General features: G+C 43.7%; 1 protein-coding gene across 1 annotated transcript in view; it reads left to right on the plus strand.

Annotated features, from left to right (window-relative positions):
• The first annotated feature begins 2,425 nt into the window (after positions 1-2,425).
• The window catches only part of NIPAL4 (NIPA like domain containing 4), a 39,435-nt gene continuing 22,494 nt past the window's right edge, over positions 2,426-19,366 (plus strand). Inside the window, exon 1 of the mRNA XM_030213100.1 lies at positions 2,426-2,608. Coding sequence (XP_030068960.1) covers positions 2,563-2,608 — 46 coding nt within the window. The 5' untranslated portion in view covers positions 2,426-2,562. The remainder of the gene's footprint in view (positions 2,609-19,366) is intronic.

Consider the following 19,366-nt stretch of genomic DNA (forward strand, 5'->3'; position numbering starts at 1 on the left):
TTACTGCCTCCTATTTACTTGGCAGTAAGGGCTCACACAGTAACCCCATGGTGATCGGGCAGCACGCACCAATGTGGCCACACTGCCAATTACCACTGGGAATGCCCCCACAGTAGAAAATAGTAAATAATTTTGTACCACAGGAAACTTCATGCGCAGACTTCGGAATTACCACCGGTCTCCTGTGCTACCCCAGCAGTAGGGCCAATTTGTACATAAGTATTGCCATACTGGGACAGACCAAAGGTCCATCAAGCCCAGAATTCTGTTTCCAACTGTGGCCAATCCAGGTCACAAATTCCTGGCAAGATCCCCAAAAAGTACAAAACATTTTATATTGCTTATCCCAGAAATAGTGCATTTTCCCCAAGTCCAATTTAATAATGGATTTTTCCTTTAGGAAGCTGTCCAAAACCTTTTTTAAACTCGGCTAAGCTAACCGCCTTTACCATATTCTCTGGCAAAGAATTTGAGAGTTTAATTACATGTTGAGTGAAGAAACATTTTCTCTGATTCGTTTTAAATGTACTACATTGTAGCTTCATCACATGCCCCCTAGTCCTAGTATTTTTGGAAAGCGTAAACACACGCTTCACATCTACCCGTTCCACTCCACTCATTATTTTATAGACCTCTATCATATCTCTCCTCAGCTGCCTTTTTTCCAAGCTGAAGAGCCCTAGATGCTTCAGCCTTTCCTCATAGGGAAGTTGTCCCATCCCCTTTATAATTTTCGTCGCCCTTCTCTGCACCTTTTCTAATTCCACTATATATTTTTTGAGATGCGGACGCATCGTAGCCTTACCATGCCTTTGTAAAAGGGCCCCTTAATGCGTGGTTTACTGCATAGTAAGTGCAAAACAACTACAAAGCCCCTTTACGCAGTTGTGCGCCAGTTACTACGTGGTAAACTGCACTTAACACGGTTTAGTAAAAAGGCCTCTTAATGAGGTGAATATATCAGATGGGCGTTTCTCAAACTTCATAGGGAGGCAGCCAGCCCCCTTCCCCCATTTTCCTAGAATCTTAGATTATGTTTGTACATCTAGCAATGCAATACAGTATGTTGCTATACTGGTAAATATATACACCCAATGCTATTATGCCAATATTTAAATACGTCTGAGTGAACATTGCTGGAACTGGTTATTATTTAGTAACAAATGGCCAGAGTCAATCAGACTAATGTGTCCTACTAGGTAATCCAGTAGGCATCAGATGCACATTCCATCGATTATACACACGGGCATTAAGAACCCCAAACCAGCAGCAGCAGTGCTTCATCCTAGTTAGCTGGACATCCTGAAGCAATAATCTAATTGAGAGTGTTAAGGGAAATGCCATTCGGTGGACTTCCACTTAAATCCCAGATTCAGATGCAGCAATCACTGCGAGGACAGAATGACTAATGGAGCCATTTGCTAATTCCATTCAAGTTCATACCAGCTTTCACATATCCTGTGCCAGCCATTTGAACTTCAGGGCGTATTTTCAAAGCACTTAGACTTACAAACTTCCAAAGGTTCTTATGTCTCTTTATAAGTCTCTAAGTGCTTTGAAAATGAGCACCAGACTTGGTCTACTAGAAAAGTACAGGGGTGTGCAGTGGTTAAGAACACCTTTTATTTATTTTTATTTGTTACATTTGTATCCCACATTTTCTAGTGCTGGAATTGGTGCACAGCAGGAGTTGGAATTAGCACCGTAGGCCTGAATCACCGCACACCAAGCCAGTGCGACGCCTATCGCTTTTGTAAAAGGCCCCCTTAAATAACTATTTCCAGTGGTGCAGGTCCACCTAGGCAGTGGTATGGGCCTAGTGCCCACCCATGTTAACCTCCAGCTCCACCAAAATAAATAAATTATCAATTAATCCTCCTAGCTATATGCCACCAGTTTCTTCCTCCTAAATCCTACCTAAATATCCACCTGGTTCTAGTCATGTTGATTCTAACCAGAAGCCTGTAATTTGTAAGCTCTAGGGAGCAGAGACCTTCTTTTATTTATAACTGTGCAGACTGTTGCTTGCATCTGGTAGTGCTGTATAAATGATTAGTAATAGTCATCATAGAAGCCAACTTTTCAGAATGATTGGGGGTGCTAAACCCATCACAAACTCCTTGGACAGAAAGCATTTGCTCAATTTTGGGGGTGCTTATAGCAGTGCTTAAGGCTGACGTCCCCTGCCTGGAAAAGGAGGGAAGGGGTATGTGTCCTGTCTCAAGCAGCTCCTCTCCCCTTCCCCCGGTACAGCAAACTAATCTTCTAGTAACATCTGCGGCCAAACCCACTTCCCTGCTCACACACTACCTCACCATGTCCTGTTCATCCTGCAGTTTCGGTGGGGCTGGGGGCGGGGCTCTCCTGTAGGCTGGTTCAGCAGAGTGGGGAGCGGGGAGGAGACTGGAAGCCTTTCAGGGGAGGAGCTGGCACCTGGCAGCCGCAGAACCTGCAATCATGCTGCTGGATACACTGGGGCTGAGCCTGAGGGAGGAAAGCGATCACTGCCGCTGCTGGGAATGAGCTCCAGTCCTGATACTGCAAGGAAAGGCATCCGAAGACATGGAGCTGTCGGCGCCGTTTCTGGCCGGTCACAGCTGTTCGAACGGTAAGACCGGTGAGGGAGCAGGGTCTGGGCTGGAGATTAAAGTAAGGCTGGGCTTTGCAGTCCTTGGACAGGACGCATTAATCACATGTGCTGTGGCTTTTGCTCGTGCCTCGGAGCCGGACTTAACTCTTTTACCATAAGGGGGGCAACGCTTCACAAAGATTGGGGGTGTCAAAAATGATTGCCCCTCTGGACACAGCTTGCTCAGTATTGGGGCGGTCTCAGGCTTTTTATCCCGGGGCCTCCTGTGCTTTCAGGTGGGCAAAAGGTAAAAAAAAATAAAAATGGATACAGCGGGATCCTCTGGACCTGGAAAGGTGGCTTTTTGCATATGATTCAAAGCCTTTACCATGTAGTAATTTACTTTTTGAAATGCAAAAGAGAGAAATTCCAAGCACAATGGAAAAACACCGTGGAACGAAGGGTGGAGAGCGATGCTTATAGGACGCAGTTTGAAAAGTTGTAACTAACCTGGGTGGGGGAAACCGCCAGATTGTGAACCTAGGCTGATTTCTGTTTGAATTTATATATACATACATTGCAATGGACATTTTATTTCTTATTTCCTTGCCCCTTATAGAACCCATTTACCCCTACATTACTTGATCCTTTTTCTAATTGTATTTGTTTAATACCTACCGTACTTGGCGTTCACCATTACGGTATTTTGTAAGCCACATTGAGCCTGCTAATATGTGGGAAAATGTGGGATACAAATGTTACAAATAAATAAATCCATGATTGAATGAAATCCAACAGAAAGCTCTGCATGAATCACATAGAGGCATATTTTCAAAGCACTTAGCCTTCCAAAGTTCCATAGGTTTGGAAGGCTAAGTGCTTTGAAAATATGCCTCATAGTATACTTTTTTTTGTTGTTATGATCTGTCTTCCTCAAAATGGGGGGGGGGGGGGGGGGTAGAGATCTGTAGCCTTTTTTTCCTCTCGTTTGTTGCTTTGTTGCTTTTTTTTTTTGTACTATTCTTTAGTTCAAGGTTCAAGGCGAGTTGCTTATCGATAAAATACGTATTTCTATATTGAAACTTGTATGTTCTATTGTTGATTTTTCCCACTCCCGAGATTAATATTGTTGCTTTTTCTAAAGAATGGGCATTTTCTCCTCTTGGAAAGTTTATGCCTCAAAAAATCTACTTGTTTCATTCTGAGTCATCCGCCTTTGTGACACATCTGCTGCTCCAGGCTAAGACCTGCCTGGAAGTTTGTCCAGGATGAGAGTCTTAAGGAATTGCAAAGGTGTATAGCCTCCTCCCACCCCCACCCATTTTTTTAAAAATCTGGCTTGACTATTTAAGAGTTTATGGGGTCTCTTACAAAGGTGCTCTAGCGGTTTTAGTTTTTAATTTTTAGAGACACCCATAGAAATATATGGGGGTGTCTAATGTTTAGCATGTGCTTATTTTTAGTGCACCTTTGTAAAAGGACCTCTTAAGTTTTTATTGTTTACATGCATAAAATCAACTTGCACACACAAAACAATTTATGGATGTAAAAAAACAATTAGCATTTAGCGTGTTCTAAACTTTATTAACAGGGCCCTTTAGGCATATAAGTGAAACAAAATACATGTTCCTACAAACATGGATTCAGTGAAGGAAAATCTTGCCTCACCAATCTACTACATTTCTTTGAAGGGGTGAACAAACATGTGGATAAAGGGGAGCCGGTTGATATTGTGTATCTGGAGTTTCAGAAGGTGTTTGACAAAGTACCTCATGAAAGACTCCAGAGGAAATTGAAGAGGCATGGGATAGGCGGTAGTGTTCTATTGTGGATTAAAAACTGGTTAAAAGATAGAAAACAGAGAGTAGGGTTAAATGGTCAGTATTCTCTATGGAGAAGGGTAGTTAGTGGGGTTCCCCAGGGGTCTGTGCTGGGACCGCTGCTTTTTAACATATTTATAAATGACCTAGAGATGGGAGTAACTAGTGAGGTAATTAAATTTGCTGATGACACAAAGTTATTCAAAGTCGTTAAATCGCCAGAGGATTGTGAAAAATTAAAAGAGGACCTTACGAGATTGGGAGACTAGGCGTCTAAATGGCTGATGGCATTTAATGTGAGCAAGTGCAAGGTGATGCATGTGGGAAAGAGGAACCCGAATTACAGCTACGTCATGCAAGGTTCCACGTTAGGAGTCACGGACCAAGAAAGGGATCTAGGTGTCGTCGTTGATGATACATTGAAACCTTCTGCTAAGTGTGCTACTGCGGCTAAGAAAGCAAATATAATGTTAGGTATTATTAGGAAAGGAATAGAAAACAAAAATGAGGATGTTATAATGCCTTTGTATCGCTCCATGGTGCGACCGCACCTTGAATATTGTGTTCAATTCTGGTCGCCGCATCTCAAAAAAGATATAGTGGAATTAGAAAAGGTGCAGAGAAGGGCGACGAAAATGATAAAGGGGATGGGACGACTTCCCTATGAGGAAAGGCTAAAGCGGCTAGGGCTCTTCAGCTTGGAGAAAAGGCAGCTGAGAGGAGATATGATAGAGGTCTATAAAATCATGAGTGGAGTGGAACAGGTAGATGTGAAGCATCTGTTTAGGCTTTCCAAAAATACTAGGACTAGGGGGCATGCGATGAAGCTACAATGTAGTAAATTTAAAACAAATCGGAGAAAATGTTTCTTCACTCAATGTGCAATTAAACTCTGGAATTCATTGCCAGAGAATGTGGTAAAGGCGGTTAGTTTAGCTGAGTTTAAAAAAGGTTTGGACAGCTTCCTAAAGGAAAAATCCATAGACCATTATTGAATGGACTTGGGGAAAATCCACTATTTCTGGGATAAGCAGCATAAAATGTTTTGTACCTTTTTGGGATCTTGCCAGGTATTTGTGACCTGGATTGGCCAATGTTGGAAACAGGATGCTGGGCTTGATGGACCTTTGGTCTTTCCCAGTATGGCAATACTTATGTAAAGGGCAGTTTATCCTCTCTACTAAATTGCTACTCCCCAAATGCAGAGATGCTAAGTTCTGGTCACCGCATCTCAAAAAAGATATGGTGGAAACAGAAAAACTACAGAGAAGGGCGACGAAAATGATAAATGGGACGGGACGACTTCCCTATGAGGAAAGGCTAAAGCGGCTAGGGTTCTTCAGCTTAGAGAAGAGACAGCTGAGGGGAGATTTGATAGAGGTCTATAAAATAATGAGTGGAGTGGAAAGGGTAGACGTGAATCGCTTGTTTACTCTTTCCAAAAATAATAATACTAAGGGGCATGCAATGAAGCTACAAAGTTGTAAATTTAAAATGAATTGGAGAAAATATTTCTTCACTCAACGTGTAATTAAACTCTGGAATTCGTTGCCAGAGAATGTACTAATAGCAGTTAGCGGGGTTTAAAAAAGGTTTGGACGGCTTCCTAAAAGAAAAGTCCATAAGCCGTTATTTAAATGGTTTGGGGAAAATCCACTGCTTATTTCTAGGATAAACAGCATAAAATGTATTGTACTGTTTTGGGATCTTGCCGGGTACTTGTAACCTGGATTGGCCACTGTTGGAAACAGGATGCTGGGCTTGCTGGACCTTCGGTCTGTTCCAGTATGGCAAGACTTATGTACTTATGTTACCCAGTTACAGGCTGGAGATTTTGGGACAATCCTGGAGTTCTGATCACCCCATCCTGATGCAGCACTGATTTCAGTGGACAGGATCAGGCACTACATACCACACTGCTTTGGGACCTAAGTTCAAAACCAGGACTGTCTAAAATCTCTAGCCTGGAACTGGGTAACTTGGCATCTCTGCTAATGCTTACTGGGCCACATGCTGCCAAGAGTCAGTTCTGGGTCCACTGCTTTCCGTTAAAGTGCATTGAAGGGCTGGTGCAATACAGTATGTAAGGCTTTCCGCAGAGTTAGCGCAACTATAGCGCACAGTTTTATGGGCAGCTAAGCCTGTGCAAAGTCTTGCATTAGATATCAGCGCACAGCATATTTAAAATCATGGTAATGAGGCTGTGGCTATTCTGCACAGATACAGAGAAGGGCGCAGAAGATTAAACACCAGCAGGGCCGTTCTTAGGCAGGGGCAGTTGCACAGGGCCCCGCATCTCTGGCACATCTGCCCTCCTGTCTCGGAACACCTCCCTGCTCCGTAGCTTAATGTGCATCCATATTTCAGTAGAGAGCATCGGGGAGTGGCAGCAATTTTCATATCCTGTCAGCTGCCGAGCCCAGAGCCTCCTCGCTGCTGCATCCTGCCCTTGTGGAAGCAGGAAGTGACATCAAAAGGGGGCGGGACACAGCAGCAAGGAGGCTCTGGGCTCGGCAGCTGACGGGATATGAAAATCGCTGCCGCTGTCTAGTGGAATGTGCTGTGGATGTACATCAAGGTATGCAGTGAGGTGGGATTCCAAGTGCTTTAAACCTCCTTTTAAACTCTGATAAATTATGGCTTATGGTGGCGGGTGGGCGGAGGCGGGGGGCCCCACAATTGCTAAGACGAGCCCTGAGTACCAGCATTGGACCCAAGTTTGAATAGGTGTAGAAGACTAAGCTCATTCTTCTGTTTTAGTGTTTTGAGGATTTATCCTGGGATTCTATACATCGTGTTGAGATTTCCGTGTGGAAATTGAAGCTATTCAACAACAATGTGCATAATTTAATTACTTAAGCTAATCAGCACTGGTAATTGGATATTAGCAAGTAATTATCAGCACTAATTGGCATTAATTAGAATTTACATGCACTACCCGCTAAGTGTATTCTGCAAAGCGGTGCATGTAAATTGTAATGCGCGCTGCTAAAAAGGGGGCGTGGAATGGGCATTCCAGAAAACTACGCACAGGGTTGCAGAATACACCTGCTCTGCCATTAACTTAGGTGCCGGTATTTACACCAGGTTTTACTTGGCGTAAATGGCTGCGCCTAGAGTTAGGCACCGTCATGGCTGCGCTGCATATTCTATGCACCGTGCAGAAGTTTAGGCTTATTCTATAAAGTATGCCTAAATTAAGTTGTACTGTATAGAATGCGCTGAGGCAAATTTCATTTCAGTGCCAAATGTTTAGGCGTGATTATAGAATCTAGTCCTTAATGCCTGTTTCGTGCTGGGAGCATATAGTACCCACAACTTTTTTTTTTCCGGCCTCTATGAAGAACCTGAGGCGAAAAAAGACAAAACGGAGGGGGCATGGTAGTGTGCTGAGGGCAGCTAGAGCTGGGCACAATAAAATGGTATTGACAACCTCTGGGCATGTGCTGGAATCCTGTTCTGCACAGAAATATCGGTACTGCAAATCATTTTATCCAGCATGTGTACGGATATGGGGGGGGAGGGGGAGGTGTTTCTGCTCAGAATGGTGTCCGCATGTGGCCAGTGTGTACTTTCTGGTTTATTCACAAGTTTTGCTCGGGGCCTGTTTGCATACAATTTGCTTATTACATGGGCGAGCCAAAATTTGACACCTCATTTGCAAGAGGAATCTGCACATTAAGCTGTCAGCACGTGGCTCTAGCACAAGCTCACTGCATGGGCCTCTGAGTCACTGTGCCAGTATTTAATGGAGTACTAATTGCTGAAATATCTTCCTTAGATCCTGGTGCTAATTCAGGCCATCCTTCTTTATACCATCTTGCATACTTGTATCTTTTTTTTTCTTGGTCAGTCTAGCTTCAGTAGAGTTTAAAGTATACTTTCCCAAAGGTGCAAAGCTGGGATCTGGGTTCAAATTGTATTTGTTAATGAAGCTTACAGTGATCTTAGATAAACACCTTTATTTCTGATTGGCTCAGGTACCTACTTAACCTGTAAGGTCATTTGGGCAGGGACCTATTATCCTTGCATATAGTTTCTTGTACAGCACTTTGGTTTGGGTTGCTGTATACACTAAGGTCCTCCCAAGGGATATCCCTGACCAACATCCTCTCCAAAAGACATTACATGAAGTGATGCCCGCAAGCGAGCCTTCTCCGGAGTAGCCCCCACACTCTGGAATGCAGTGCCCGAAATGCTCCGCTTAACACAAGACTATCTGTACTTCAGGAAGCAGGTGAAAGCTTGGCTCTTCAACCAGGCCTTTATGTTTAAATATTTTTTATTGAAAGTGCAACTGTACAATGCTACATCAACAAGGTATTCATAACATCTCGTATTGTACACCAAATAATAACAGAGCTCAATATCCAATATTCTGTTTCCAATATTTTCTCCCCAATTCCCTAGTACTCCCCTCCCGTTATCCTCTGTCCTACTCCCACTCATTCTCCTATTATGCTTGACCCTTCATTACCGTTCATCTCTCGTCTTCACCTAAAACTATCCCCCCCTCCTCTGTATCCCCTGGAGCCTGGGCTCTTATGGCCCCAAGGGCCCCGTAGGGTAGGGTCCTATAGTATGTCTCTAACGGTAGAAGTGAGAAGTAAATGGACAAGAACATTCCAAGCCTTTAAAAAAAAAAAAACTACTATTGAATCTCTTTGCAAGCATAGCCCTGTCCATTTTTATTGCGGAGTCTTCTTCAACCCTTCCACCCCCTCTCTTCCGCCCTCTCTAATCCTTCCAGCCCCCCCTATATTAAAAAACTCCCTTGGGGATCACAGTACTCTGAATATAGTGTGATTTCCTAATGTATCCCAATACTGTGGTGTCCCCCTATTAGTACCAAATCCCACCTGAAGCATATACAGCCACTTGGGAAATAAGATCATGTGAAACAACTGGAGGCGCCCATGAACCGAGATGGGTAACGTCAACCAATGCGACAAGGACTGATCTGTCTGTTCCAATAAATGCGAGTCGTTCAAGTCGTGTATGAGAAACGATTTATATGGGAGTTTTATGCCCAGATATTTAAAATAGCGCTTGGCCCATTTCAAAGGAAAGGGTCCCTCCCACTGTCTCTTCACTAAACTACTTGTTGGCAAGGCCAAAGACTTATCCAAATTCAGCTTAAACCCGGAGAAATCTCCAAATTCAGCGAAGCTTTCCATCAGTGCAGGCAGGGATTTCCTGGGATCAGTCAGATGCACTAACAAATCGTCGGCAAAGGCCGATATTTTAAATTCCTGCCTTCCCATTATTACTCCTGCAATCTCTGGGTGCGACACAATCTCTCTGATCAACGGGTCTATACTCAAGACAAACAGCAGTGGTGATAACGGGCAACCTTGTCTGGTCCCCCGTTGTATATCTATAAATTCTGAAACGATCCCATTAACCCATATCGCTGCCCGTGGTGTTTGATATAGTGCCCGTACTGCCCGTACCCAATTGCCCTCAAAGCCATACATCTCTAAAGTCGCGAATAAAAAATCCCATCGCACTCTATCGAACGCCTTCTCCGCGTCAAAACTGATCAACAGAGAAGGCGTCCCATGTCTTTCCACCCATTCCATAGAGGACAAAATTTTCCTCATATTTTTTGCTATTGTCCTTCCCCTCACAAACCCGACCTGACTCTCTTCTATCAGTGATGGCAGTATCACCGCAAGTCTGTTAGCCAAGATCTTAGCAAATATTTTAGCTTCCATGTTGATCAGCGAGATGGGTCTATATGAGGATGCTCGCTCAGGATCCCGGCCTGGTTTCAGCAAAACCACCATCCTGACCTCCTTCAAAGAGTCTGACATATCACCAGTCTCCATAAATGTATTAAATAAAGCTGTCAGGGGTGTTACAATCTGGTGGTTTAAAACTTTGTAAAACTCATACCGAAAACCGTCTGGGCCTGGTGCTTTAAATAGAGCTCCCTGTCGTATCGCTAGTAGCACCTCATCTTCCGTGATCTGGTGATTCAGTGCAGTCCGCTGTGAGTCCTGCAAGGTTGGTAGGTCTTTCCCCTCCAAATAGGCCCTGCTTTCCAAGTCATCTGTGTTCGTACAGGTATATAACTCTTGGTAATATTGCTGAAAAGTCGCAGCTATTTCTGTATCTGTTCTTGCGAACCCTCCTCCTGGCCTTAAAACTTGTAGTACCTTCTGTTTTCCAGTTTTCCGCCTTACCATTCCAGCTAATAGTTTCCCTTGTTTGTTACCATGGAGGTATAACTGGAATTTATAATATTGCATTGATTTAACTGCCCTAGCGTGCAGCAGAGTATTAAGGGTAGCCTGTACGGCCAAGAGATGCGATTTATTCTGTGTCGTGGGCCTAGACGCCCACTGCCTCCTGGCCTCTCCCACCTGATTGCTGAGACGAATAATAGCTTTATCTCTCATCTTCTTTTTATAGCTTGTATAAGCCAGTATTACCCCCCGCAGCACCGCCTTAGCAGTTTCCCAGTATAGTATCGGGTCCTCTCGGTGAGCGGCATTATGTGTCTGATAGTCTATCCATTGCTTCGTTAAGTGTTCCCGGAATTCATTATCCTGCAACAGATAACATGGGAATTGCCAGTGAAACTGTTGACTCTGCCCGGACGTGTCCCTCATGGTCCACCAGACATAAGCATGATCCGATATCCCATATGGACCAATATCCGCGTCCTGGACCCCAGAGAAAAGGGTCCTAGACAAAAGCCAGTAATCAATTCTAGATTGCGAGGAGTGGGCTCTAGAAATATGCGTATAGTCTCTATCACTTGGGTACAGCAGTCTCCACACGTCCACCAGATCCAGGGCCGTACAAAGTAATGGATTCCCTTCCTTTGGAGACCCTCTTTCCGCCCTTTGACCTCTTGAGGAGTCCAAACTAGGGTCATTTACTGTGTTCAGATCCCCGCCCATAATTATCGGAATACCCTCATGCTTGGCAAGAATATGGACCATCGACCTGAAAAATTTATGATTAGGAACATTGGGGGCATAGATGTTCACCAGCAAAAATGTTTATTGGTTGATCCTGACTTTTGCAATCACATACCTACCATCCTTGTCCCGCCAGCAACCCTGTGTCTGAACATCAAGCGTCTTCCTGAACAATATCATCACCCCAGCTTTACGAGCCTGTGTCGAGGCTTCCAGCAGAGAACCCACCCACCATTTTTTGAATTTAGCATGTTCCATTGAGGACAGGTGGGTCTCTTGTAAGAATACTACATCTGCTTTCTGCCTATTCAAAAGCTGCAAAACTTTTTGACGCGTAATTGGAGACGTAATCCCCCCCACATTCCATGACACAAACTTCAGCGTCTTCATCCTTCTCCCTTTGAAAGCCCTTTAATCATTGGATCAATCTTTCTTATCAAAAGGAGGGTCAGCCCAGCCTCTGACCCTCCCCGTTCCTCCTTAAATTTAGGAGGGTCCAGCATGTTAGCCGCTTCTCCCTCTCCCTCTTGAGATTTCCTAGATTCCTCCTCCCCTGGTCCCCACAGAGCCGATCCTCCCTTCCCCCTACCCTGTCCCTCCCGTCCCCAGATCCTTGTCCTATTTTTATTCCCCCCCTCCCATTCCCCCCTACATTACTAAACAACCTCCTGTGAGGTTTTCCTGCCCACAGCATATCTGTGTCAGGCGGAGCCTATTAGGTCACTTTCAAAGAGATGCTCCCTCCCTCCCTCCAGAACAGCTTATCCACCTATAACCCTCTTCTTGTCATATTCCAGCCAAACTTCTATTTATAGGTTATATATCTATCCCCTTGAGTACCGCACATTTCTCTCTTCCCCTCCTCCTCCCTCCCCCCCCCCCCCCCCCCCCACCTCCCCACTCATATATTTCAATATATCATCACAATACATGAATATGCAATCGGCATTTATACTTAGGAATCCAAGAATTTAAAATTTAAAGAATACAGCACATTTTTAAGTTTAGAGAGGTTATCAAAAAAATTAACTCATGCATTTAATTTTTGGTGTATACATCTTTCCCACTACATTGCAAACCAGCAGAGTACTGCCTGTCCCCCCTAAACAGTGATAACTATTCACATGTCCTTTTAACATAAACAATTCAGCAACTAGCAACAAAATTGAACTTGTACTTCAAATTAACATTGTTATCCCCTCTCTCCAACCCATTTCAGTGTCCCTCCCCCCTCTCCCACACCTCCATAACTCCAGCATTTTATCTCTTCCAGCAGCTTTGCATTTGAATGACAGCAGAAGAAGAGAGAAAGGAAAAGAGAAAAACAAAAACCTTTTATAAGTAGCTGAGGATCTTTAACGTTTATTCATCTTATTCATCATCTCCTGGCCATATAATATCCTCTTTGGAATCGCGGGTTGTCTTTTATAATGCCAATGCAAGGGTTTATGAGTTTGTTTACTTATCTCAGCATGAGGAGATTTGAGTCTGTAGTCCCAAATCCCGGGGCGCTCTCCTCCACTTTCACAATCCTTTAAAGTTCGAGTCTCCTTGGGCTTTCTGAATCCCCTCTCACGTTCTATTGCCGCTGGTCACAAACCCTTGCAGCTCCATTGCAAAACCTCTTGTTGATTCTCATTGTATTTCCTTACCCGCACCTGTACTTCTCAGCCATTCTGTCTCAAGCATACACAATCCTGTGAATTGTCCTGTCAAGTCGGCTCCTCCATTCCGTGCGCCCTGACTCCTCTACCCTGCGTTCATTCAGCAGCCGCCCGTTGCACTGCATCTGGTATGTCAAAAAACGCACGCGCTGCTTCAGGGGTATCGAAGAAGGTCGCTTTGCCATCTGAGAAGACTTTCAGGCGTGCCGGGTATAGCAATGCGAATTGCACATGGCGCTGATGCAATGTGGAACATATTGGTGAGTATGCTTTCCTCAGCTGTGAAACTCTTGTCGAGAAATCCTGAAAGCATAATACCGGCTTGTTGTCATATCTTAACTGGCCTTTCGCCCTAATTTCTTTGAGGATTTCCAGTTTATGAACATAGTTCAATAACTTGAATATAACAATCCTCGGTTTGGCATCTCCCTGTCGTTTTGGCCCCAATCGGTGCGCTCGTTCGATTCGAAGTGGGCCTGCTTTCTATTGCAATTTTAGCGTACTGGTGAGCCATTCCTCTAAAAAGGATCTCGGTTCCAAATCTGTGATGGTTTCAGGCAAGCCCACCAATCGAAGATTGGCCCTTCTAGATCGTCCAATTTAATTTCCAGCGCGGTGACTCTCAATTGTAGTTTTTCTTGGCCTGTCTGTGCTTCCTCTACTCGATCCTCTAGATCCGAGATTCTTTGACACGATGCCGCAAACTCGCCTGTGAGTGATTCTATTTTTCCATCCATCGTGTCAAGCTTGTCCGTCATTCGTTGGAATTTCTGTTCTAGAGACTGATTTATGGCCTGCGTGACTTCCGTTACGATTTTGGACACCCATGCAGAGCAAATGGAGCTCGGACCTCCTTCTTCAGCTGCCGCCATTTTGTGGATTTCAGCCGCTTTCGGCTTCTCACTTTGTTTTCGCAGCGTTTTTGAGGCCATTAACGTCCGAGTCCTACACCCTCTGCGATGCGATATCTCCACTTTAATTTCCACTATTGGTATTTCTCTGGTATTAAGTTGTTTAGCTAGCGGGAGCTGTTCTTTCGGTTGGGGCCCGGGAGCTCTCCTCGTCCACGTCTGCTATTCAGCGTGGCATCACGTGACCTCTCAACCAGGCCTTTAATGGAAGGAGTCAAACACACATGCACAAGGAGTGACACAAGCTGTACATACTGGAGCAGGACATGTTTATCCACTCCTGCTCTAGCTAAGATAATATTTAACCATCTTTCTGACCTCATGTGCAACTTTCTTTAAATTAGTCACCATTTTCTAACTCCTCTTACCTATCTACATGTTCCATCTTTGCTTACACCCTACACTGTCTATTAAAATGTTCTATTACGTATCGTGTTGACATTGTAAGTAGTGTACTATACCATACTTTGTATTTTTGAATATTTTTACTGCTGTAATTGTCTCTTTCTCATGTTTGATCTATTCTTACTGTACACCACCTTGAGTGAATTCCTTCAGTAAGGCCGTAAATAAATCCTAATAAATAATGTTATATATAAATGGCCAAAAGAGTAATCGATTTGGCCTTCCTATGGTAAATAAAATTCTATTCTTGTACAGCATTATTTGGGGAAGGGGTAGGGGCTGCATTGTGTATCTTTAAATCATAATTAACCCATTAGTGCCCAATGTTCCCACATGGGCACTTATTTATTTATTACATTTGTATCCCACATTCTCCCGCATAGCAGTAGGCTCAATGTGGCTTACAGGTTCCGGAGAGGAGAGTACCAACTCCGGGAATATATACAGGGTGGAAAATAGAGTTACAGTAGGTGCAAGGAAGCTGATAAGGTTCTGGAAAAGAGAATATGACTCTGGGGCGAATATATAGTAGCAATATAGAGAAAAGTAATCCCAATGAGGCTGTCTCCTGGGATGGGACTACAGCTTCTAGTGAGCAATACAGAGTAGGATAAGGGTAGAAGTATACTTAATTATAACTGGAGTGGTAAAATTATGAGAACATTGGGCACTAATGAGTTAAAGTAGCAAGTGAAAACTTTTGAAACTTCACGGAAATGTATTGCAGCTGTGTCAAATATGTGGCCTGCAGGGGAGTTCTGCACAGCTGCATTGTTGTATCTAATGCACATTCTAAATGTAACATCTGGTTAATTACATAACGTAAATTTGGCTCCTAAGTAATTGTAATATTTTAGTGCAGCCCATTGATGAATGCATGGCTACTGTAGTGGCCCACCATTAGTCGTGACACTGATACACCTGATCCCCGATACTCAAAACTCCAGCGCTGTTCCAAATAGTGTCATAATAATACCAACGGAACAGCGCAGAAGAACTACGCCCTAATGCTCAGTGCTAATGAGATGTAAATAAATATGGGCTTATAGGTGTTGAGCATTAGGGAGTTCAGCAGGAAGATTGTGCTTTGGTACAGGAGGATTGTGCTTGGCGCATGCGCGGAAGATTTCTGTGGTACATAAGTAATGCCATACTGGGAAAATACCAAAGGTCCATCGAGCCCAGCATCCTGTCCCCGACAGCAGCCAATCCAGGTCAAGGGCACCTGGCAAGCTACCCACAGGTACAAACATTTTATACATGTTATTCTCGAAATTGTTGATTTTTCCCAAGTCCATTTTGTAGAGGTCCATGGACTTGCCCTTTAGGAAACCGTCCAACCCCTTTTAAAACTCTGCCAAGCTAACCGCCTTCACTACGTTCTCCTGCAACAAATTCCAGAGTTTAATTATGCGTTGGGTGAAGAAAAACTTTCTCCTATTTGTTTTAAATTTACTACATTGTAGTTTCATCGCATGGTAAGCTCGGCTCCTGTGTGTATGGTAAAACCGAAATGTGAAGCACACATTGATGTCTGTTTTCTACGGCCTAAATATAAGCATTTTTAATTTGGGGTTGTGTGGTTTTTTTTTTTTTTTTAGCTTGGATGCTTATATTTAGATGCAGGAAACAAATGCCAATGTGTGTTTTCACTTCAGACTGCTGTTTCTCATGACCAGCGCTTAAGGACTTACACTGGCTTCCTTCTGCTTCCAAAAGCAATCAAAATGGCAGATTTTGCAAAAAGATTCATGAGGGAAGTATGAGAATCATGGGAAATCTCTCTTCCAACAGCCTAACGCCTGCCCCAACCTGGCATTATTTTTTGCAGCGGTAAGGCAGTTTTGTTTCAGGCGCTGTTTTCTGAGCATTGGGGAGGAATATAAAACAACCTCATTAACATGAGCTTGACTATATTAGCATGCTACTTGCGTGGTTTGTGCGCTTTATTGTTCCCGTGCTCCGGGCCTCTGAACATTTGGTGAAAGTAAATGTGGCCGCTAGTATGGTGCTAATGACCTCTAGTGCACACGTTTACTTTTGAGCATTCGGGCCCTGGTGTACTGTAGTTGAAGAGGAAATGTGCAAATCTGTGGAAAGCCCCAGGTAGTCTATGATTGTACAGGATTGTGCAGGACGTCAGACTCACAGAAACAGAAGTCTGCGTGGCTGCGTTGCTGATCTGCAAGGGCAGGCTTCTACATGGAACATTGCTAGTGGAGGAGTAGCCCAGCAGTTAGAGCACCAGTCTTGCAATCCAGAGGTGGCCGGTTCAAATCCCACTGCTGCTCCTTGTGATCTTGGGCAAGTCACTTAACCCTCCATTGCCTCAGGTAGAAACTTAGATTGTGAGCCCTTCTGGGACAGAGAAATACCCAGTGTACCTGAATGTAACTCACCTTGAGCTACTACTGGAAAAAGGTGTGAGCAAAATCTAAAATAAAAAAACAAACATCCTATAGTGAGAATAATTATACAGTTCCAGAGAGAACTTCATTCTTATTGATTGCTGTTTGAGGAGCTGTATTAAAGTAACTAGTCAGTTCATATCTGTCTTCATGTTTATCTGCAACATCTGGCTGGCAGGTGTATTAGCTGTTAATTCTACCGTTCCTGGCATGTGTATCTCCTTTTGGGCGTATGTGCCAGCTCTTTGGGTGTTTGGGCAGCCCTGCTATCGAGCAAACCCCTTGACTGTTTCTGGGAAGAGGTAATGTGTGTTCAGTTAGCGCCTCTAGATGTTTTGGCTTCTAAGCTGTTAGATGGCATTTTTTGTTTTGTGTTAGCGAGCATTATTTCATGTTGTTGCACAATAGAAGAAAGTGAAATTCACCAAATTGGGGGAAAATAACAAGTTTAACTGCAGTGGAGTATTGTTTTTAGCAGCAAGGATAAACTGCCCTTTGTAGAAATGTGAATTTTGTTTCACTTATGTGCCTAACTTAGGGCCTTGTTTACTAAGCCGCACTGTAGGCATGCTAAGCTTTTAGTGCACATGCTAGAGACACCCATACAAATATATGGGTGTCTCTAGCATTAGCGCGCGTACAGCGCAGCTTAGTAAACAAGGCCCTTAAATTGTCTTGTGAGAGTAAGAAGATTTTATGCATTTAAACAATTAAAAAATAAATAAATAAGTCAAGCCAAACTAACAAAAAATGGGGGGGGGGGGGGGGGGGGGACGGTGTATATTGTGTGGGGGGGAGGAGCTGCAATTTTTTAAAGACTCGCATCCTAGACAAACTTCTAGAGAGGTAGCTGTCAGCCTGGAGCGCAGACATCTCCTTATGAAAATGCAAATTTCTTGAGGCATAATCTTTCCAAGAGGAGCAAATTCCATTAGAAAAAAAAAAAAACCCAAAAACCTACCAATCAGCCCAAGGGGGTGAGGGAAGGGTTGGATCCCCAGTGGAAGAGCATACAGGTTTCATCTTATACAAATACCCACTGTGAAACTAGATTCAGTCAATGGCGCTAAAAATATACCTGCTGGGCAATATTCTATAGATGGTGCGCACCAATAGCACATAGTACGAGGATTTACACCCACTGAAACCTGGTATCAATTCTCACGTGTATTTACATTTATGCGGATCACCTGAATTCTCTAATAAAACACGAAACTGTAGTGAACGCCCCTAACCCACCCATGCTCCCTTTCAGTTGTGCACTAAAAAATTTACTTATGTGTTTTTATAGAATATTGCTTAGCAAGACACACATACAAATCCAAATTGTTGCCAATTAGCGCCAATAGTTATAGTACCTGATTATTGGTGTTAATGGGCTTCAGTTAAATTTGCATGCATAAATTAGGCACATGCCCAAATTTGTGCATGCAATTTTGAGTAGCATGTATAGAATCCGAGGGTGTATGGGAATGTAACTCACCTTGAGCTACCGATGAAAGGCTGGAGCTTAAATAGTGATAAAACAACACGTCTGTTTTATTTATTCATTTATTTATTTCTCTGTATAGAGTGGCTTATCAAAAAAAAAATTGAATTGCCCTAAAAGCATTTAACAAAGTGCTATGAGCTTAACACTCCCCCCCCCCCCCCCCCCCCGGATGTGTTGGGGAGGGGCAGGGGGAGATAACTGTATAACAGGTTGTCTAGGTTTATAGAGCAGGAGAGCCCTTCATTGCTGCTTTTAACTCTTAACCCTTACTTGTTTAGCACCCATGTTTTATCATTCTCACCTTAGTAATTCCTTTATCCCTTATTTGTCCTGTTTGTCCTAATTAGATTGTAAGTTCTGTTAAGCAGAGACTGTTTCTTCATGTCCAACAGCGCTGCGTATATCTAGTAGCGCTATAGAAATAAGTAATAGTAGCCCTTATTTCTTAGGTGTCTGTGAGGCTCATTTTCAAAGCACATACATACACAATAACAAAGTAAGTGACGGCAGATAAAGACCTGAATGGGCCATCCAGTCCGCCCAACAGTTACACTCATTACCAATTCAAGATTAATTCAACAATGAACGTGAGATTATATACTTGATCATGGTCTTTCTTTGGTGCTTCTGGGACACACGGACTGTAGAAGTCCACCCAGCTCTGTCCTTATGTTCCAACTACTGGAGTTGCCGTCAAAGTCCTCTCCAGCCCATCCTAAACCGGATCGCCATATGCGGGACATAGACCGCACAAGCCAGCCCAGCACCGGCCTTAGTTTTTCCAGCCTGAGTTGCCATCTAAGCACCACTGGACATGCAAACACATATGCAGCCCTTTAAGTTTTCCTTTTTATACCATTCATTTTCTAATTAGAGACTTAGAAAATTTTCAGCAGGTCAGAGGCAATGTAGGAGGTTTTTAGGAGAGAGCTCTCTGGGGGCTGGCTTCATTGGCTCCTAGGTCAGTCCCCTGCTGAGGATATGGTGGGTTTCTGTAGTCCCTAGGGAAGGGAAGTCTAGTCTATCACTCAACAATGATGTCTGGTGGATCATAGTTACACATGGTAAAGAGAACGTGGACACGTTACCCTGGCCAAGGTCACCGCTTGTCAAGGGGGTGTGGTTTAGAAATCTAGATAAATGTATGATGGAGGCAGAGGGATCT

The sequence above is a fragment of the Microcaecilia unicolor genome, chromosome 8, assembly GCF_901765095.1.
Source record: "Microcaecilia unicolor chromosome 8, aMicUni1.1, whole genome shotgun sequence".
NCBI lineage: Eukaryota > Metazoa > Chordata > Amphibia > Gymnophiona > Siphonopidae > Microcaecilia > Microcaecilia unicolor.